General features: G+C 39.5%; 1 protein-coding gene across 2 annotated transcripts in view; it reads left to right on the forward strand.

Moving 5' to 3' along the window:
- Nucleotides 1-21,535, forward strand: part of Pdss2 (decaprenyl diphosphate synthase subunit 2) — a 279,973-nt gene extending 258,438 nt beyond the window's left edge. For both annotated transcript variants that reach the window (XM_046430499.2, XM_046430505.2), the window contains one exon: nt 20,706-21,535. In XM_046430499.2, coding sequence (XP_046286455.1) covers nt 20,706-20,864 — 159 coding nt within the window. In that variant the 3' untranslated portion in view covers nt 20,865-21,535. The remainder of the gene's footprint in view (nt 1-20,705) is intronic.
- The last annotated feature ends 1,870 nt before the right edge of the window (nt 21,536-23,405 follow it).

The following is a 23,405-nucleotide window of genomic DNA, read 5'->3' on the forward strand; positions in this document are numbered from 1 at the left end:
ATTCAGTTCCCAAACAAGTGCAAGAGAGATTATTTAGGAAGATGGGGTTTTGGACTCACATTGTCTCCTAGAATTGGCTCAAGGTTCCAGGGTGGCACGTTCTTCTGGCTCTGTCCTGCTGTGCATCTCAGGCATCAGCGCCAAGCAGCTGCTGCTCTCCTCTACTTAGCCCACCCCAAAAGTTCTTGCACATTTTGTTTTATTACAAATGCATTTGCTTTGACTACATATTAAGATTCTCTTCTCACCAGCAAACAGTGATGTCTATAGACATCTGAACTTGCATGATCACATGTCATCACTTCCTTTAAGAAGACAAAGAAGGGGCTGGGCTTGTGGCTCAGTGGTAGAGTGCTCACCTAGCATGCATGAGGTGCTGGGTTCGATCCTCAGCACCACATAAATGAGATATTGTGTCCACCTAAAACTTAAGAATAAATATTTTTTTAAAAAGACAAAAGAATATTTCCTCTCATGACATGATTCTCCTGGCCAAGGTTTGCCCTGTTAGCCATTTCTTCTTTCTGTCTTACATCAAAGCTTCAACCATTTTGCTGCATACTGAGTCTACAATGCTACTTTTTTGAACCTCGAGTATAGAAAAATGTTTTCTAAATGTTATTGTTCTTTCTTTACAAAGGCAGAATCACTTTATTTGTTTATTTATTTATTTATTTATGGCAGATAATTTTTGCAGCTCGCTTTCCCACAACCATAGCTAACTGGCTTTGAGAATTTTTCACATTGGCACATTTAGAGACCAGATGTTGCTGTGTTTTCTCTCCCCTGTACCCTTTTCTTGGCCAGATGCTGCCTCTCCTATCCTGGGATTTTACATTAGCTGCTTTGGTAAAATATTCCATTCGATATCACTTTAAGCACTAAATCATCTCATTTCTTCTGGCCTCTTGAAGATGTCCTAACATTTAGCGTTTCTGTTTTAATGGTAACTATGGAGACTATTCAGAAGCATGGGCCTTCCCCTTTCCTATCTTGTTCCTAAAGAACTTGTGGTATAGTAGATAAGATGTTTATAGCAGAATTTAAAGAAAAAATCAAAATGCCATTATGACACGGGTGCAACTGTATAAAATCTTATATGCTCGATAAAGACTGGAAGACAACATGTAAAAATGTAAATAAAGGCATTAAAGTGATAACATTTAAGCATGTTTTAAATAAGAGACACACTGTACTTTTTAAAGATTTCTATTTTCTAAGTGTAGTCTCTGATTTGAATTGGAATTTTTTCAGATTTTGACCTAAGCTGGTGAGAACTGAAAAATAAAGTGTCTGAAATCATGTTTTATTGAGGTAACCAAACTTTAATTCTAGTCTTCTAAAGAATTAATTGCTTCTATGGCAATAGACAGAAATGCACATTTGGGAGATGTCATTTTTGTACACTGTGAATTTCTGTGCTGGGCCTGCAGGAGTAGTGGAGGGGCTAGAGGACAATTCAGGAAGATGGAAGCCTGTTGCACTGAACATACATTGTGAATGTTGATCTTGTGTCCCACCCACAGGGAGAGGCACCAGAAGACCGGTCAGAACTGCCATCTGACATTTTTAAATGCCCCACTCCTATTTCCTTAAAAATTAGATTAAACGAGTTATTTTTCTTTTGGCAGTCATATTTTGGAGAAATGTTTTTCCTTACAGCAATAATGAATAAATCTCTTTCATCTATTTTTCAAAACAATTTATTTAAGTCAGTTTTTGTAACTACTGCTTTGGCTTCAAATCTCCTGCAAAATGCCATTATTGATGATAAAAAATAATCACTGGTCAATTTATGCCCATAGCAAAGCATAGAAGCTTTTGTATACTATATGGAACCTTCTATCAAAAACAAATTCTAGCTGGGCAGAGTGGCTAATATCTGTAATCCCAGCTACTCAGAATGCCAAGGCAGGAGATCAAAAGTTCAAGGCCAGCTTCAGCAATTTAGCAAGTCCCTATCTTAAAAAACGAAAAGGCCCTTAGGTTCAACCCCCAGTAGTACACACATACACACACACAAACCCTAATCACAGATGAAATAATCAATATTTTAAACAGAGTTATGTCTTATTGTGAGTCCTGTGGACATTCCTTCTTTCCCCATCATTAAGCTAGCTTTTTTCCTCTTTAAGTCTCTGAGTATATCATTTAGCATTTGTCCCCAGTGACTATCATCTTGCTTTGATGATCTATTCCTCTAATTTCTTAATGATATTTTAAAATTAGATTCTTGTTCTCTGAGGTGCTAGCAATCCCACACACCTCAGTGGCATCAACAGATTTAATGATCATAATCTCTGATCCCTTGTGGATCATGAATAAAATTATTAAATGATTTCAATGATAAGCCTCTTTATAACATCATAAAATATGCCACCCTCTCAGTTGTTAGCCCAAATATCATTGATACAGTTTGAATATAAGCAATTATAAATCTCTTATTTTTCTTCAAATTATAGTCCTAGCTGTTGATCTTCGTTTTAAAATGTTATACATACTATGTTAAATTGTTTAGCTCATAGCAAAAATATTAGTGGGACAATTGCTACTTTTTTTTTTCCTGTTGGTACTGGTAATTGAATCCAGGAGCATTCTATGTCTGAGCTACATTATCAGCCCTTTTTTATTGCTGTTGTTTATTTTGAAACAGGATATCATTAAATTGCTGAGGCTGGCCTACAACTTGTGATCCTCCTGCCTCAGGCTCCCAAGTAGTTGAGATCATAGGCATGCACCACCTTGCCGAGCTCCCATTCTTAAATTAACCATTTTTATTTACTTGCCCCTAAAAAAATCATTTATGTACATGTTAGCTAACATTTATCAGGAAGATAAAACAGATTTAGATTACTGGTGAAGACTCAGTCTTGATTCTAAGCCTGAATGATGTCTTGGTTTGCTCGCTTTTGAATCCTGAGGGTTTATTTGGTGGCACGTTGTAAATATCCAATAAATATTTGTTCAAAAATTGTTAAATGAATAAATGACCCAAGATATCCCACATGTTTATGCCTATACCCTATTCTTCTAAGTCACAAGGCATATTTGACTCTACCTTTGTTCCTATTATTTCCCACCAAGTACATATGTTGATTTATTTATTTGTTCATTTATTTATTTATGGTCCTGAAGCTGGAACCCAACATCTCTGCACACTAAGCAAGCACTCTTCCACTGAGCTCCATCGCTAGCCCTCTCCCCAAGTGTGTATTTAATCAAGTGGCTACATCCTCAAAGCCTTGCCTCCTCTGGGTTGAAACAAAGATTGAATTGGGGTAATCTTTGGAATCTCAGCCTAGAAGCTAAGAATGCCCTCTAGGCTGGTTGTGTGGGTGGATGACTGCACTGTGGGATTGCTGGATTCAATTATCACTCCCAGTTTGTAGTGCCAAGAGCCACCTGTGCACAGGGAGATCCTCGGTGCCTTTATGTAGAAGATGGAGCCTTCTGACCCCATGAAAGAGCCTGCTTAGTCCATTAAAACAGTTGTAGAACTGAAGGGAGAGCTCTTTCCTCATCTTAAAATACAGAGGAGAGGCTGTGTTTTCCAAAGTTATAGTTTTTTAATAGTTAAGATAAAAGAGGCACTTCTGTGTTGCTACTGAGTATAGTATTATAGTCATTACCTAGATTTATGTTTTCAAGTTCATCCTTAATTTTACAATCTGTGTTTGTACAGAATCAAGGATTTTTGAAATTTCAGGCTCTCTGGTCCATCAGAAAGCTATGATATCTTTAGTGGTCCATCTGAAGCCCTTCCCCCAATGTGTCCTGTGCAGGGTCTGCAGGCACACTCAGCCTCCCCATTACCACATCAGAGTACTGGTCCTTGGTCATATACCTTAAATATCTTTCCTGCAGTAACAAGGTTGCTGTGCCACTTGATTTTTCAAGCAAATTATGGAGATAACAGTAGAGAACACAGGACTTGCAGTATAGCTGAGTGATGTGTATCCCTTTCTCCCAAGTGCTTGACTTGCTGGCTTGAGGAGAGGTCTTGTCTAGTCCAGAGCATAATAAAGCCAAAGCCATACTCAGAAGATTAGTGAGGGCATAGCACAATGATGCCCCCTGTGGAAGATCACCTGTTTTATCCCAAAGGAAATCATGCTAACCTGTATCTTTGATCATTCCTGACAAGATCTGTGGATACCTGTTCAGGAAAGATTGTAGGCCCCTGTGTGCTGTGCTTTAAAAGACATGACACTATATATATGTTTTTCAGTGTGCACTGTGTTCAAGACACTAAGAGCTTCATCAGATGGTTCTATCAGATTCTTTCTCTGAATCTCCTCAGGGAACCTAACAATGTTCATGAAGCTATTATCTCACATAGTCAAGATTCTCCCCAGGCGTTTGACTCCCCATTGTGTGTTCTTCACCACACTGCTTTTCAAGGTGCTTTACATATATACTACAAAAAGAAATTCTGTGCAGGCTCTGGTCTTCTAAGCATCCAAAAAATGGTGTGTGTTACTCTATAATGTAAAATAGTTCTGACCTAATAAATGGATTTATATTTTCTGACCCCATGCAATAATTATTGTGACTTTTTAAAGCTGGTTAGCATTTTTCACTCTTCTCAGAAAGTTTTATAGATATAACCTCTTAAAACAAGTTCTGATCACCATCTTCTTAAAGGAGGCAAGGATCCAAGTCAACAAATACATCTTCCATAACACTGCTCTGGAGAGACCCTGTACATCTGCAGGAGTTGTTCATCTTACAATGTCATTACACCTCTGTGGCACCTAGAGTAACTTTCTCACCCCATATGCCAATTCCTGTGTTCGCCCCAAGTCTGATATATATTTATTTATTTCATTGTCATTATTCTTAGTTATGGAAAGTTTTTCTGTTGTTTGAGGTGCTTTCTGATGAAGTCATGAAACTGTTTGAAGTTCATCTTACATTGTGCTAGGATATTAGTAATCTAGGGTCATGTGGGGGTGATAGTTTGGGGCCAGTGGTCCCCAGCTATCAGTAGCCGATTACTAAAGCAGATGAAAAATTGGGACATGAACAGATTAAAAGAAATTTATACATAAAATGTGAGTTCAAATAAAATCATAGAAACCTAAACTCTATCTTACGTAGTTTATGTATTCCTCAAATAACCCCCAGAACTATGATGCTTACATGATGTGAATGCTCTTATCCCAAAGTATCCTTTTTAATTAAATACCAATGTAGTATTTGTCTTGAGATTACAGACCTGACTATTTATTCCTCCTAAAAAAGTTACAAGCAAGGGCTGGGGTTGTGGCTTAGCTGTAGAGCATTTGCCTAGCATGTGTGAGGCCCTGGGTTCAATCCTCAGCACCACATAAAAATAAATAAGTAAAATAAAGGTATTGTGTCCAACTACAACTAAAATATAAATTTTTTGTTTTTAAAAGTTACAGGCAAGAGTGGCTCATTGCTGCAGTCTATAGCCTATGACACGTTTGCCCGTTGAATTTCTATTACACAGTTTACTATAAAGCTCAACGGTCCCAGTTGTGTTCTTTGAATCACAATGTGTAGAAGGAGGTTCCTCTTTGGAATATGATACTGAAATAAAAAATGAACTTTGAACCAGAATATTGATAAGCTGATAATTATTTATAAAAGCATGAAAAAAATTTGGAAGACATGATAACCAAGAAGCAGGGATTGCTTTTCCTTTAGAATTAATCCTGAATTGAACATAATTTCATATTACTAACCTCAAATTCACAATCTATTAAATGTTGGTGGCATTTTATAAATTCAGAATTGAACTATACATCTTGTCACATTTTGGGGGGGGGGGGTTGAAATCAATACATTTTATTTATAACAACATTTTGTTTTTTTGTTTGTTTTTTTTTTAAATTTTTTTATTTATATTTTTTTAAAGAGAGAGAGAGAGAGAGAGAATTTTCTAATATTTATTTTTTAGTTTTAGGCGGACACAACATCTTTGTTTATATGTGGTGCTGAGGATCGAACCCGGGCCGCACGCATGCCAGGCGAGCGCACTATCCCTTGAGCCACTTATAACAACATTTTGGACTTTATAAAAATGAGATTAGGATTTTTGTACTTCTTACCACCCCACTTTCTCCAAATCCCATATTTAGTTAAAGTCCCATGAAATAGGGTCTTGATAAGTTGCCAAGTCTGGCCTCGGATTTGCAATCCTCCCACATCACATCTTGTCACATTTAATTTCATTCTAAAATCAGGCTCTTCTTTCTGTTCATGCCATGAGTTACAAATTGATCTCTGCTCCTTAAAGTAGCATACAGCACTATGCCTGAATTTTTCTCTGCCATGGGGTCAACAATTTAGGTCAATTTTGATTGCACCAGTAAGAATTGTTATATACACCAAGTCATATATCCACATAAACATACATACACAGGCATGTATGTACATGTATACGTGCATTTGTATATATTGTTGGTCTATTATATTTAGTTAGAGATGTATTTATGACAATTTGCATTAAATGAGTTGTTGGGTTATTTTTCAGCTCTTTGTGTGTGGATTGTAGGCCACTGCATGGATTCATAAATGTACTTAGCAGAGAGATTGATCCCTGAAAAGTTCCCAGCTCCCAACAGGAGGCCACACACCATCCAGACTGAGACTAACAGGTGTGTGTAAGAGAGGGAAAGAAAATTCATACCAAATTTGTCTTTATCATTTTTTTTTTCTCTCCTCTTATAGGAAGAGAGATAAATTGATCAAAGGCCTAGGGATAGCACTTGACTGGCATGTGTGGGTTTAATCCCCAGAACTTCAAAAAATAAAATAAAATCATCACAGTGATTTGGGACTTCATTTTTTAAAAACAGGCATGTTTCCAATGTATTAACAATCAGAGACTTGGAATATTTAACATACTTTCATGAATCTTTGTGATGTAGTCTGTGAATGTTTATCCTAAATCCAGGTACATTATGTGAATATTGCATTAAGTTTTACAGTGATCCCCATGTTCCCCTCTTTTCAGATCTTACCAACTGGTGGAACACTTCATTCATGTCAAAATGATTTCACATACATTCTCTTATTCTTCACAATAATCCCATATGGTATAAATATTATTTTTCTGGCCAGGAATGGTGGCACACACCTGTAATCCCAGCTACTCAGGAGCCTGAGGCAGAAGGATCCCGAGAGTTCAAAGGCAGCCTCAGCAACATAGCAAGGCCCTACGCAATTCAGTGAGATCCTGTCTCTAAACAAAATACAAAAAAGAGCTGGAAATATGGCTCAGTGGTTAAGTGCCCCTAGGTTCAATCCGTGGTGCAAAAAAAGAAAAAAAAAAGGAGGGGGCGGTATTTTTCTAATTTCTCTAAACTGGAGCTTAGAGAAGTTTCTCTGCCTAAGGTCACACCTGTCAAGGTCTAGAGTTTTCCTATCACAGTTTGCCCAGTGCCTTTTTACAATCCTTTTCAAATTATTATGAAATACAACAGAAACAAATTAATCAGTGGTCCTGTTAGTAGAGAACATCCCAAAGGTGTTTCCCCATTACAAGATTTCTTAAACATTCTCATGTGGCTTCAAATGAAGAATTCTGTTCCAAGGTACTTGGAGAGCCATTATCTTTGGAAACAGTCATTTTTTCCTTCCCACAGTCTGCATCCTATTTCCTCCCACCTCCATGAGCTTTGGGTCCCAGGACATTGCAAGTAAAACGAAAGTAATGTAACCAATATCATGTGATCCCATACAGTTATGCAGAACTATTTAAATTCCACAAAAGAATAAATAGAACTTGTTAAAATGTGGGCATATTAGTTCATATTCTCCACAAGATAGGAATTTTACAGGCCATGTTACATAAGAAAAATACTAATATTTCCTTAGAGAACAAGAAAAATGTTAAATCATAGTCCAAATCATACTTGTCATTTTGAGCTCACTAATCCTTTACCAGTCACTTAAATATGGTATAATGAGCCCTGAGATTGAATTTCAAAATGAGTGAAAATAATCTGAGGCAAGCCAGGTATAGTGGTGCACACCTGTAATCCCAGCATCTCTGGAGGCTGAGGCAGGAGGATCATGTGTTCAAAGCCAGCCTCACCAAAAGTGAGGTGCCAAGCACTCAGTGAGACCCTGTTTCTAAATAAAATATAAAATAGGGCCAGGCATGTGGCTCAGTGGTTGAGTGCCCCTGAGTTCAATCCCTGGTACCTAATAATAATAATAATCTGAGGCAATATTTGATCCTGTCATTGTGTGACACCATGAGTACCATTGCTGTAGCTAGTGTTTTATTCGTTTTTTGCAGTACTGGAGATTAAACCATGCCTTGGGCATGCGAGGCAAGCAATGTACCACTAAGCAACAGCCAAACTGTAGTCAGTGTCTTTGGCTGAGAATTTTAGTAAAACAATTGGTTTTTATCAGTTAAGGATTAAAGTTAAAATATATTAGTTTTATTTGTGACTCAGTGATATCAGGTCTTCTTCAATGCCATTTTTTTGGGGGGTTTGGGGGGTACCAGGGTTTAAACGAGGAAACTCAACCACTGAGCCACATCCCCAATCCTATTTTGTATTTTATTTAGAGACAGGGTCTCACTGAGTTGCTTAGTACCTTGCTTGTGCTGAGGCTGGCTTTGAACTCTCAATCCTCCTGTCTCAGCCTCCCAAACTGCTGGGATTACAGATATGTGCCACCACACCTAGCAGAAGAAACAGAACTTTTGTGTGTGTGTGAGTGTGTGTGTGTGGTTCTGGGGATTGAACCCAGGGCCTTGTGCATGCAAGGCAAGCACTCCACCAACAGAGATATATCCCCAGCCCCCAAGAAAAGTTTTAATTGTAGCTTTTCCTTTTATACCAAGTCTTGCCACTCAGAAATTATCAAGATTTTTCAGTTGAAGCACTATGTGCTAGAATCTTGTGGATGAATGAACTCTTGGAGGCATCCTAGTTCCACTTTCCTTGGTGGCTAAAATAATTTCTCTGACATGTGGCCATCCAGTCACTGAGGATTCTGATTATAGGGATCTCACAGCTTGTCAAAAATAATTATTCTGTTGTAGACAACTCTAGTCATTTGAAAACTCTTTCTTATTTGTAATTGAAATCTGCTTCCAGAAACTTTACCATGTTGCTCTTTGTTCTGTCTCCTGAAGCATATCAGGCTGCCTCTTCTTCCACTTAATTGCCTTTTATATTTGGAGATGGCCTTTGTAACCTTTATCAAACTTTTCCTTTAGGTTAAACATTTCTTAGATGATACGTTTCCAAATCCTTCTTCATCCAGTCATGGACCCAATCTATCATGTCAGTGTTCCTTTCAATCTACACATGACACCAGGACAGAACATAGTTGTATTTTGTTGTTGTTGTTGTTTTGTTTGTCTTGATGTGCTACAGATCAAATCTAGGGCCTCATGCAAGATAGGCAAGCACTGTACCACTGAGCTACATCCTGAACCCTAAACAAAGTTTTTTAAACATGAGTCGATTGTCAAGGGGACAGTGAAGCTAAGGGTATGGTGTCACATACCTATAATCTCAGCTATTCAGGATACTGAGGCAGAAGGATACCAAATTCAAGGTCGGCCTGGATAACTTAGTAAGACCTGTCTCCAAATTAAAAATAAAAAAGGCTGGCTGTATAGTTGAATGTGCAAGGCCCTGGGTTCAATCCCCATCAACTATTGCCAAAAAAAAAAAAAAGGAAGAAGAGGAAGAAAGGCAATGAGACCCTCCCCACCTGTGTTTTGGACATATACATCTGTTGATGCTTTAAAAGTTTGCATTTGTATTCTCTAGTATCTGTACCACAATCTTGGCTTATATGAAGAGTGCGGTTATCAAAGATTCTGAGCATTTTTTATGTATTACTGCCTGACTAAAGCTTATACTTTTACTTTTTTTTTTTTTTTTACTATGGATAGGATGTTTTATTTTGAAACAAGATCTTACTGAGTTGCAGTTTGGTCTCAAACTTGCATTCCCTGCCTCAGCTGCCTAAGTAGCTAGGATTACAAATCTATGCAACCACGCCCAGTTTATAATTACTCTTTTAAACCCAGATGCATGTTGGGAGTGGTAATATATGCCTATAATCCCAGCAGCTCTGGAGGCTGAGGCAGGAGAATTGCAAGTTCAAGGTCAACCTCAAAATGTAGCAAGACTCTAAGCAACTTAGTGACACCCTGTCTCAAAATAAATAATAAAAAAAGCTAGGGGTCTCGGGATGTGGCTCAAGTGGTAGCGCGCTCGCCTGGCACCACATAAAAGTAAAATAAAGATATTGTGTCCACCTAAAAACTAAAAAATAAACATAAAAAAAAAAAGCTGGGGATGTACTCAGTGATAAAGTATCCCTGGGCAATTCCCAGTACTAAATAAATAAGCAAACAAACCCAGATGCACAACTATACAATTATTTTTATATTTCACTGGCTATTCTTGTTCAAAATATCAAAACCATTAAAATTTTGATGCTATGCATTTGTTAACCATCTCTCTTAGTTCTATGACATCTGAAAATTAAATTTTAATATGTATTCCTTCTTTATCTTCATTCAAGCAATGCATAGAAGTGTGATAAGGGGAAGAAATTGAGTATTGAATTGTGGCAACACAACACTGGAAATTCCTCTCTGTTCAATGTAAATCTGCTACTAAATGTTTTCTAGGAAATCAGCATTTCCATGTTCAAATCCATATTACCATACTCAAATCAAGATCTTATTTTCTCTGCCTTATCCACAAATGACTAAATTTCCAAAACCCAAATATATCCTATATTTGTTATTTCTGAAGCTAACAGCCAGGTGACCCCTTCCCCCCCCAAAAAAAAAAGTGGGGGGAGAAGGGCTGGGAGTACAGATCAGTGATGGAGCACATTCTTAGCACGTACGAGGCCCTGGGTTAAATCCACAGCACAAAAGAAAAATGAGAGCGTTTTGTCATGGCTTGTTCATGTTGACCCACTTATCCTGAGGCCACCATCACCATGGCCTTTTTTTCTAGAGCTCACAAACCATCTGTTTCATAATCCTTCCTGGAATTTCCCCCTAAAATGTCTATAAATTTGTTGGTCTGTGTTCCAGAATACACCTTTTCTTTTGTCCTGTGTTTGAGGATGTGAGTCAGTTGAATTGCTCACCTCTGAGGCTTCTCACGGTCCTTGAGTAGCTGGGAAGGGCATTTGTGTGCGTTCCAGGCATGCAGGAGCAGGACGGAGTGTGTGGACGCCTCTGTGAAGGGGCTGTAGACAGAGAGGTAGTGAAGAGGAAGACAGAGAGGGGAAGGGACAGAGAGGAAAGCCTGGCAGGAGCATCCAGGAACAGAGCAAGAAAGCTGGCTTTGGAGAGGGGGCTCACTGGGTGCCACAGTGATTTGTCCTGGACTATGTCATGTTTGGAAAAGGAGTGTGGGTGGTCTTGGAAAGGAAAAGACACCAGAAGCTAAATGAAAAATGAAGCCAGGCTGGCAGCTGCATCCAAGGCCTCCCTGACAACCTGTAATAGGCTATTTGAATGCACGGTTTGTCCTTAAAGGCCCCTGTTCATGGAATTTATTGTACTTTTTACAATTAATTCTGTCTCTAGTTAGATTCTAACTCCACTCTGTCTCCTCTTAATAATATATTCTCTTTTACCTGACACAGTGGCACAAACCTGTGATCCCAATGACTCTGGAGACTGAGGAAGGAAGATTGCAAGTTCAAGTTCAGCCTCTGCAATTTAGCAAGACCCTGCCTCAAAATGAACAGGGCTGCAGATGTAGCTCGGTAGTAGAGTACCTCCTGATTTCAATCCCCAGTACAAAAACATAGTAATAATAGTAATATATTATCTTTTGAAAAAAAAATGGGTATACTTGTTCTTGAACTTAATTTTTAAGTTCTTGATTTTTGTCATCATATCCTCTGCACCCACCCCATCAAGCTTTACAGGATTCTGGGTTTGGGTTTTAGCCTTCCTGACAAGTTTGTTTGTGAACATTTTTTTTTAAAATCAGGAACAGCACTTTAAAAACACTTGTGACAAGTGTCCTGGTGATTATACAGACTTTGACGTAGATATCCAGCACAGTTTTTACAGCTTTGTACCTCTCCTTTGTCAACACCTTTCAATCAGGCAGAGTAGCCTGTCTTCACGGTGGTGCTTTGTACTGAGTAGGTGTTTAACCAGGGCTCTTTTTATACCCAGTTGCTTTAAAATCTAATTCCTGAAAGAGTGCATTTGCAGCCACCTATTTTGGTATCTTAAATATTAATTATGTCTGTTGTAGGAATTTAGTTTTTTAGAGGCACTCTGGAACTGTTTCCCCTTATGATCTCTTGTACTCATGGCATTCTTTCACTAAATTTTCCCCCCCTGGCTGTAGTGAGGATTGAATCCAGTGATGGTCTTGAGTCAAGGTCTTGCTAAGTTGCTGAGGCTGGCCTCAAACTTGCAAGACTTAATTTTGCAGTGAATATTCCTCATGTAGAGTTCAGATTTCTAAAGCCATGCCTGTTACCCCTTTCCTAGATTCTAATACCAAAAGGATGTTACTTTTAAAAAAAAAACAAGAGAGAGAGAGAAAGAGAAAACAAGATTGCAGTCACCTTTACACCAAATTATGTTGTCACAATTAAGCAAAAAGTACTTCTTCTATCTTCTGATACTTAAGATTATCCATCAGGAACACCAAGAATTTGTCAACTACAGAATGCAGAATGGTTCAGAGGTTGAAGTACCTTACCGCTGATGCATCTTGCCTTTCTGCCCACTTTGCGATCTCTCTTAGGGAAGCACCGTCCACTCCTACCACCTGGTTAGACTGGCTCCCATTTGTCTCCTTTTATCAGTCCATGTGTTTTCAACCATGAAAAAACTTTAACATTCTGTTTTGGTCTCCGTTACTCTCTATTATACAGTTTCCTCAGAACAAGATCTACTCCATGTTCCAGATGAGAACATCTCTGTTTTCTCTAAGTTTTCTCCAAATCTATTCCAGTGTTGTAGATGGGAGCCCTCTGGGTGTGCAGCAATGAAACCCAGACTATTTCACAAATCCACTGTGTGGGCTGGAGGTGTGTGGCTCAGTTACAGAGCTCTTGCCCAGCACAGTAACAATAACAACAAAAATTCACTGTGGATTCTTGCCCACGTCTTTTAAGCTCTCTCATCCCAGTATCCTCTCCTGCAAAATTAGGTGAGAAGATAAGATTGTGCTTAGGGTTTTACCCAAATCTTAGTCTTTCTCTGGTTTCCCTGGACAGAAGTAGCTGCTGCCTCCACTTCTTATAGCTACTTATAACCCATGCCAGGAACTTTTCTTTAATATTTTATTGTATTATGTTATTTATTTATTGCCAGGAATTGAACCCAGGGGCACTTCACATATTGAACCACAGCCTTTTTTATTTTGAGACAGGGTCTCACTAAATTATTTAGGGTCTTGCTAAATTTTTTTTTTAAGAGAGAGTGAGCGAGAGTGAGAGAAAGAGAGAGAGAATTTTAATATTTATTTTTTAGTTTTCCGGCAGACACAACATCTTTGTTTGTATGTGGTGCTGAGGATTGAACCCAGGCCGCACGCATGCCAGGCGAGCGCGCTACCGCTTGAGCCACATCCCCAGCCCAGGTCTTGCTAAATTTCTGATACTGGCCTCAAACTTGTGATCCTCCTGCCTCGGCCACCAGGCCAAGCTTCTTTAATATTTTAAAAAAACTTTAAGTTTTCAGAGCCATATGATTTCCTTAAAAAGATCTCATTTATCACTCAAGAGGTATTTCATAAATGTTAAATAAAAACACACTTAACTTTAAGTACCTTGCATCCTTTTTTCTTTTTGTTAATATCTTTAATTGGATCCTCTAACGGGGGATTTGGACTTAATTTATTTTAAGTGATACTGCACTTATACATCTTTCTGTTGATTTAATTAGAGATTTAATTTTATTAGTGCCCCAAATACTATCTCAAAGAAATAAAAAACAGACTTTCACATTTATATATATATTTTTATGTCATATGTCCTATGGCTAAAGTGTTTTTCAAGTCATAAGAGCCTACCAGCACATTTAGCCACATCCCCACATGGAAAGCTCTATCAGTTTGGGCTTTTAACAGCTAAAATGTAGGTAAACCCAAAAGTGGAAAGATATTGTTTTGTTTTAATTGTGGTCCTCCCCCCACCACCAGCTATTAGAATCAAGGTCATGGCTTCATTCCTTAATGTTCCACTTAACCCTCTCTGATTCTATAGGCTTCTTTCTGTCCCTTTTAACAGGTAGTACTGGGATATGGGATACAGCAACTATGTTTTTCCTTGTGTCTCCAGGCCCTCCAGTAATCCCAAGTCACAGAGGTGTCCAATAAATGCTTATTGAATTGAATTTGGTCATTGCAAAGACAACCAGTTGAAAGTGTGTTTAGACCATATAAACCCACCACGACTGTTTTAAAACACAGTAGCCAGGTGCATTAGCATATTCCTGTAGTCCCAGCTAGTTGGAGGCTGAGGCAGGAGGATTGCTTGAGCCCAGAAGTTCAAGACCACATAGTAATATCCATCTCTAGAAAAAATATATACAGAGGGCTGGGGTTGTAATTCAGTGGTAGAGCACTTGCCTAGCATATGTGAAGTGCTGGGTTTGATTCTCAGTACCACACATAAATAATTAAAATAAAGGTCCATCAATAACTAAAAAAAATTTTTTAATTATGTGTATGTACATACACACACACACACACACACACACTTCAATATATATATTGAAATGACCTGAGAAGCATTTTTCAGGTTTTATTGACTCCATCTCTAGGGGTGGGGGCCTAGGCATCTGTATTTTAAAGTTCCCCCAGTGAGTCTCATGGTCAGCCAAGTTTACAAACTCTAGCTTAATTTTTTTCATTACATTTGCAAAGGACAAGATCATTATCTTCAATATATTCAAGATAGACCTATTACTTATTCTAGTTAGCAGTAAAATGAATTTGTTTATTTGCTTTATCCAAAGGATTTCCTTTGAGCCAATAGTTTACATTTAGTGGGTGGAATGTTTACAAATATCAGTGAGGAATTGCACCTTTCCGTGAAGGATTAGATTACAAGTGAGTGTGGAGTGAGCACTTTACTCATGGAAGCTATCAGGCCCTTGGTATGAGTCTGCTTTTGTGGATTTGAGTATGGACTAAAGTAAAATAGTCATTATTTAAGAGAATGTTTTTTAGGACTTGAGTAACTGATGTTCTCCTGGCTGCTGTTTTGCACTAATCTGAATTATCCTTCATTATAGAATCAGATTTTTGAGGAGGTGCTGAGGATAAAACCCAGGACTTTGAGCATGCTAGGCAGGCACTTTACCACTGAGCTACACCCCCAGCCTCTCAGATTAAATACCCTATTAGCCACCATCAAATATTCAGTTAAGTTGGGCACAGTGGTGTTCTCTATAATCCTAGCAACTCAGGACACTGAAGCAGGAGGATTGCAAATTCGAGCCCAGCCCTCAGCAATGTAGCAAGACCTTCATCTAACTAGTAAGACACTGTTTCAAATTTTTAAAAAAGAAAAAGGATCCAGACATGGTGATTCACACCTATAATCCCAGTGGTTCTGGAGGCTGAGGCAGAAAGATTGAGAGTTCAAAGCCAGTGCAAAACAGCAGCCAGGAGAACATCAGCAATTTAGCAAGGCCCTTGGCAACTCACAGAGACCCTATCTCTAAACAAAATACAAAAAGGGCTGGGGGTGTGGCTCAGGGGTTAAGCTCCGCTGGGTTTATCCCCACTATCAAAAAGAAAAAAAAAAAGAGAACTAGTGATATAGCTCACTGGTAAAGCACCCCTAAATTCAATCTCCTGTACCAAAAAACAATAATAATAAATAAATACACACACACACACACCCCTAGCATATACAGATATGTTCAATTGAGCCAGGTTGAATTAAGTTCATAGAGGAACAAACTAAATGAAATAATCAAAATGTAAATCATTCTGTAACACAGCCTGGTTCTTTAAAAATGACGGTGTTGGGTTGGGGATGTGGCTCAAGCGGTAGCACGATCGCCTGGCATGCATGCGGCCCAGGTTCGATCCTCAGCACCACATACAAACAAAAGATGTTGTTCCGCCAATAACTAAAAAAAATAAATATTTAAAAAATTCTCTCTCTCTCTCTCTCTCTCTCTCTCTCTCTCTCTTTAAAAAAATGACAGTGTCATAGCAGAATAAAAGAGATTAAAGTGTTTTTGCAAACAAATGTGCGAACTGGGATTAATCATGGCTTGAAAAAATGGTTAAAAATTTTTTGGAAACCAATTGAGGATATTTGCATAGGGACTATATTAAATAATAGAGAATTCTCTTTTTTTTTGGGGGGGGGGGTATTGGGGACTGAATCCAGGGGCATTTTACCACTGAGCTAAATTCCCAGCCACCCCCATCCCCAGCCCTTTTTTAAAAAAAATTTTTGAGACAGGGTGCTGCCAGATTGTTTAGTGTATCGCTAAGTTACTGAGGCTGGCCTCAAACTTGAGATCCTCCTACCTCAGCCTCCCCCATTGCTGGGATTACAGGTATGTGCCACCATGCCCAGCAGTTCTCTAACTTTCCCAGTTAACTTTCTTAGTTGTGATAATAGTATTGTGATTGTATAGGAGAATGTTATCTTAGGAGATAACAAGTCAAAAAAAGGATGAAGCATCCTACACCCAGTGATATGCCCAAACCAAGTCCTAACAACTCAGAGCCAATCAGCCTTCATCATAGAATCAAATTTTTGAGGAGGTACTGTTGTTAAAGATCCAAGAATTTTGTGATCCCTAGACCCTGGCAGATTGAAATCAGAGAATGGAAATCTGCAAATACACAACTAGGGCTTCCCCCACCACTATACTCCTGAGAACTAACTTACCAGCATACCACTTCCTGCACCTTATTTTCAAATGGTCCAGAGGCACATGCATACATGCAGATAGAACAGCAATGACAAATCTTAACAACTGTTAGTGGCATGGTAATGCACACATGGAATTCTGGCTAGTTGAGAGGCTAAGTCAGGAAATTTGTAAGTTCAAGTCCAGCCTGGGCAACTTAGCAAGATTTCGTCTAACATAAAAAGGGCTGGGAATGTAGCTCAGTGGTAGAGCATTTTTCTAGCAGGGCAAGGCCCTGGGTTCAGTCCAGCAGTATGGCAAATAATAACAATGTAACCATGGTTGAGTCTAGGTGGAAGATACATGGTTTTTCATTGTATTAGTTCAGGAGTCAGCAGACCTTTTCTGTAAAGGCCAAAATGTAAATGTCTTTGGTTTTGTAGGCCATACAGTCTGCAGCAGTAGCTCAACTCTACAGCTCTGCCCCATAGCACAAAAGTAGCCATAGACAGTACATTTAATAGACATCGTTATGTTCCAGCCAAACTTTATATGCTAAAACAGGGGACCAAATTTAACCCAGGGCTATAATCTTACATCTTTTCTGTTTTTAAAAAATACTTTATACTAAAAATTAGAAGAAAACAAAAGTACAAATATCTTAGTCTGGTTTTCAGAACTTTCCTGGGTCCCCTGATACTTAGCCCTGGAAGCTATGCCTCACTAATTTGTTTTCATTTTCTGGACACTCTGCACTCTTTGGTCTCCTCTGTGCCCTTGCTCAGGCTGTTTTCTTCCCAAATCTGTTTATTAACATTCATGCCTGAAACCACACTCTGCAAGTCTTTCTAAGAGTCTCCCAACTAAAGTCAATCCCTCATTCTTCTCAACAGCTTAGTACAACCTTGGTTTGCTGCTTTTCATAGTTTGCCCTTCATTGGTTCTGGATCCATAAACTAGAGAAGGATCATTCTACTAGTACTTTACAAATAGTAGGTGCTCGATTAATACTTGTAATTTGAGCATCTAATCTAGTAATGCAGATGTCCTCATGCTTACAGTTACCAACCTAGAAGTGTAGAATAGAAGAGAATGTTGGGTTTTCCAATTTAGATTTGGCATGCCTTCTGCTGTCATATATATCAAATTAGAATAAAAAAAATAAAAAATAAATAAATACTATGTAAAAAAAAATATACCCTAAGTACATGTATGAAGACAGGAATGGTTGTGAATATACTTTGTATACAACCAGAGATCGGAAAAATTGTGCTCTACAGATGTGTAGTCTGAATTGTCATGCATTCTGCTGTCGTATATAACAAATTAGAATTTAAAAATTAAAAAAATACATACTATGAATAAAAATAGATTTGGGGAGATTAAAGAAAATGAAAATAGGGGAGTGTCCTATCTATCTGTCTCTCTTATCTATCTCTGTCCAGGACTGCTCTGATCCAAGTCCAGCTACCTTTGAGGCTATTGGTTATCAAGTCAAAATAATCTTGATCTGAGTGGATTCAATGGCTTTCTTGGCCATAGCTAAGGGCTTAGAGGGAGAACTAAGTCTCCTGAGCATCTGCAGTGATTTAGACACTCTCAAGCACTCTGTGTCATGTACCCTACTCCCAGCAATCCTACAAAAAAACTGATATTATCCTCATTTAGAACTGAGAGCAGTGAAGTGGCTTCCATCAGATTGTAAAGCTGGAATGTGAATTTGAATCTTGCTGCCCCTGCTACCCAACACCATTTTAGTACCTCCACGCATTCAGTGATTGGCAAGAGACCAGAGAAACCCAAGCTGGAATAGTCCCAGAATTCATATGCAGTTGAAATATCTGTGGAGTGCTAGGAACCTGGGGTTTAGTATTAAGTGCCTTTGGATGAGACATCAGTTTTGCCACTCTCCATCTATGATCTTAAGTCACTGAGTTTCTCTAGACCTATGTTCTCTTGACTGTATAATTAGAGGAATAAACCAACATATTTCTTTTTGTTCATGTTTAATGCATTATGCAGTAAGTAACATAAAACCTCATAAAGAGTAGATAAATGAATAGAAAATTGAAATTCGATACTGTATAATAAGGCTGCACTCCAGATGTGTCCAGGGTACTCTGGAAGCCAAGAGGAAGAGCAACACCTAGCCCCTCAGGGCCACCATGGTAGCTGAGTATATTCCACCCAGGTAGAATTTGGGGAGCTGAGGGGGTGGGGGAGGGCAGTCCCAGGGGAGATGATAGGTGAGAACTGCAACTAGATGCCCTAAATACATGATGAAAGGGTACAGGGGAGGATATTGAAGCTAGGCTAGAACTAGATTGGGGAAGAGATGTCACTGTCTCCTGAAAAAGCTTGGACTTTTAAGGCAGTGGAGGGTTTTAAGCAAGGTCGAATTTGTATTTTATAAATCTCTTGGCAGTGTGCCGTGTCGGATGGGGTTCAGGGGCGCAGAACTGGTGGTAGGAAGACTCTCTAGGAGGTGACTGCAAAAAATAGCCCAGGCAAGGGATGATGAGAGCCTGAACTAATGTAGTGGCAATAGGAAGGAAGCGTAGAGCATAAATCTGAGAGCTCCAAGGGAGAAGGACCGACTAGGACTTATTGACTGTATCAGTGAAAATGGCTTCAGATGATCTCATAGTCTCGGTGGCTTAAGACAACAAAGCTGGGTCTCTTGTCCACACTACATGTCCATTTCAGGCAGAGAGGCCCATGGTTTAATCACTCAGGATTCAGGCTAAGAAACAACTCCAAGTGCCAGAAGGAGAGCCCTAAAGGGACTCTCCTAGACAATTCAACACTACAGCCCAGAAGTGATGCACATCATCCACTACTAGACTAGAACTTAACTCCTGGCCTCACTCAGTCTGTGGAGGCCAGAGAGTTCAGTCATAGTGAGCAACCCTAGAATTGCCCTTGATCTGGGGACCCAGAAGGACCCCATTCCTTACCTGGGGAATGAGGTAGACATCGGAGGTATTGTCAATGAAGATGGAAATGGGGCGGAGGAAAGTAGACAGACCAAATAGTTGAATTTTCTCCACCTCTAAAGTGTAACCATTTCATTGGTCTTTTTTTGTGATCAGAGAGAGGGATTGGAGTGAACTTCCCCTGTCAGCAAGAGTTAATCATTTACAAAGGTTGTGTTGGTTAATTCTTCCCAAATAAAAATTTTCAGCTTTTTTGTTTTGTTTTGGAGACTGGGGATGGACCCAGGCACTCTACCACTGAGCTACACCCCCAGCCCTTTTTATTTTTTGAGACAGGGTCTAAGTTGCTGAGGCTGGCCTGAAACTTTTGGTCCTCTCATCTCAGCTTCGGTTGCTACGATTACAGGCGAGTGCCGCTGTTCCCAACTCGTTGAAGTTGTCACATTCAGTCTAATAACGTGTCTTTCTTGAATTTTCATATGGTCTATTGTGTTCACATATGGTGTTAAAAAGAAAGTTATGAACCAAGATGTTAGTGAAGGCTTCCTCACATAAGAATAGCAGTCATCGAATTCAAAATCCCAGGGATGTAAATGCCCTCCGCTTTGGTGAGTGCCCTCGCAGCCTGGCACATTTCAGCGAATCCAGGGGCGGGAGTGGAGGAGGTGTAATTAGGCTGATTGGAGCCTATTGTGCTGCTCTGCGGCGCGCGGGACAGGAGCAGCCTCCGGGACAGGAGCAGCCTCCGGGAGTGTGAGTGCCTCAGGATCACTGGGGAATGATGTCCTCTTTCCTCAAAATAACGGAGCAGAAATACTGAAGCTACACTGTTTCTCCCCTTCTTTGTTTTTCCAACACCCCCCCCCGCGCCAAATTAATTGTGATCCTTATCCCGAACCCTAAAAACTGACTTTTATTGTGCATTTGTTTCTTAACAGTTGCGAGAAACAATCAAAGCTGGCAAAGGTGTGACTTCAGCTATTGACCTGTGTCGTTACCATGGAAACAAGGCACTGGAGGCCCTGGAGAGCTTCCCTCCCTCGGAGGCCAGATCGGCTTTAGAAAACATTGTGTTTGCTGTGACCAGATTTTCATGACACCAAATTAAAAAGACCCTATTGTTCCTTAGCTGAAAAACCTAGGGAATGAGGTGATTGGAAGAGCTTTTGTGAGGAAATATCTAAACGTGTTTATGACTTTAAAATATACACATTTTCCCCCTTCCTTTTATCACATTGCTAAAATGAATACTGCCTTCATTTTGGAACTGCTACAAACAAAATTAGAAGGAAAAAAAAAAAGGTCAAGCAGTTTTCACTTGTCACGCCAGAAGCACACTTGAGGCTGCAGCAGCAGAAATAATTAATGAGATTCGCTCCTGTGACCTCAGCAAATGGACAGGAAATAAGTCCTTATTGATTGGACCGGGCCACGGATGGCGCCAGGGCGGTGGCCTGTGGTTTTCCTTCTAGAGAGGACAGAGCAAGCTGGAAGCTGCAGGTGTCAAGAGAAACACTCTGGATCCCAGCCAGGAAGGATTGTCAAATCAGAAACCACTGATCCATCTGTCAAAATGGAGAAGAGTTCAGTGAATTAAGAAAAAATATGCTTTCTTTGTCATCTTGCAATTATGTCTCTATTTATAGATACAATATGAATATTTGGAATATCGTGGTTTTTATAAGATTTGGGGGTAGGAGGGAAATTGCTGAAAAAGTTGCCAAATATTTAAAGTAGGAGATTAAATGTTATCTTGGTATATTAGAAATTGTCTATTTTTCTTTCTTGAACATCAAATTATTTTCAAACACATCTCAAAGAACCAAACTTTTTTTTTAAATGAAAAACGAGTTGTTCACCAAGTAAAATGTATGCATTTGTAATACTTTGGTTTAGACAATACCTTTAATTTTTACAAATTTGGGAAATGTAATTGTTATATTAGGGAGTTCATTGGTAAGCGTGTTCTTTTACCCTCAGAATGTCAAGTTTTGGTGTTGAACCACAGACATCCAATTATAGAAAGAACATAAGCAATCTCGCAAGCCTGCAATCGGACACTGTCTCTGTGTGGTTCACAGGAGATGATTTTTGTGGTTTGCACGCATGCAATGTGAGAACACCGTTGATAAGAAGGCTGAGTTTACATAAATGATCTGGACTGAGACTCAGCTACCTTTCTTCCTCATGTGGTGTAATTACAGCCCTATCTGGAGACAGCGAGCACAGCAAACAGATTTGATTACCTACTTCACTCAAACACTAAGGAAAGTATTTTAGTTAAATTCCTCCCCCTCAACACCCAAAAGTTTGATCCCTGCCCAGCATGTGGCATGCAATGAACAGAAAATGTAAGGCTACAGAGGTTAAGATATTGTTTTATGAAATATTTTAAGTGGACTTAAAATATTATAATTGTGTGGTTTCTACTGCTGCAATCTGCAGGCCTATAGATTGTGAGTAGCATGCTCCACTCTCCTGTTTGAACTGTCTTTTCTCACTGAGTTGGCTTAATTAGTAACTACAGCTACCATGCTTTAGATGAGACTGGGTTTTAATCATTAACTGTGCCAGGGAGGAGGAGTGCCTTCGTGCTAGATGCACAGGAACCTCAGGGAGCTGCAGGTTCCGGGAAGCAGATGGACAGGTACTGCAGTGCACAAGGCAGGACCCTGGGGCTTCTCCGATTCTGGCTTAGATCTGGTATGCTGTATACCTTGAACAAGTCACTTCCCTCTCAGCCTCAACTGCCTCTTCTGTAAAATTAGATTTTATGAGATAATTTATGAAGTCCCTTCCAGGTTTGTTTTATTTTCTAAAAGTTTACCATTTAAGATTGTCTCGATAGCAAACATGCTGTAAGAGATTCATAGAGGAGGAAAAGCAACTTGCAAAGAGAAGCTCTGAGGAAATGCAGAAAGCTTCCCCTTACATGACATGGTCCCTAGACTCTTGTGTTTCAACACTCACCTTTCTGCTCTCTTGGGGACCTTTCCTACCTCCCGTTCCATCTGGACTTCTAAGCTCCTGGATGCCCGAGAGCAGCAGGCCCACCTTACAGTTAAGGGACCAGAGCTCTGCCTTTGCCCCCAGGGGTGCCTTTCTCCTCAGGTCACAGGCAGCCGTTTTCACTTCCTCAGCATCCTGGCAAGTGTTTGTTTGTTTGTTGTAGGACAAACCCACATACTAGGCAAGCACTCTACCACTGAGCTACATCCCCAGCCTTTTAAATTTTATTTTGAGGCAGGGTCTCACTAAATTGTCCAGGCCAGCCTCAAACTTCTGATCCTCCCTCCTCAGCCTCCCTAGTCACTGGGATTGCAGGCATACACCACTGCGCCCTGTTCTTGACACCCTGCTCTTACATGTTGACAAATCTACTCTAGAGTATGAAATGTGGAGTAGCCTTACTCCATGTGCATTCTTCAAGGATATTTATTTATTAGTTCACACCAAGTTTTTATAATTTCAGCACCTCTAAGGAGAAATTTTGGGCACTAAGACATTGCTTAATCACACCTCTCAACCTACTGCCTAGGTATGGCTTAGTGGAGATAATGAATAGAGAGAGTCAATGGCTCTCCAATGCCTCCTTTACCCCTGCTCAATCCCTTCCCCATCCTGAGTTTCTTACTAGA

This window comes from Marmota monax, unplaced genomic scaffold, assembly GCF_021218885.2.
Source record: "Marmota monax isolate L192 unplaced genomic scaffold, Marmota_monax_Labrador192_F-V1.1 WCK01_AAM20220418_F8-fsc00013, whole genome shotgun sequence".
Lineage (NCBI taxonomy): Eukaryota > Metazoa > Chordata > Mammalia > Rodentia > Sciuridae > Marmota > Marmota monax.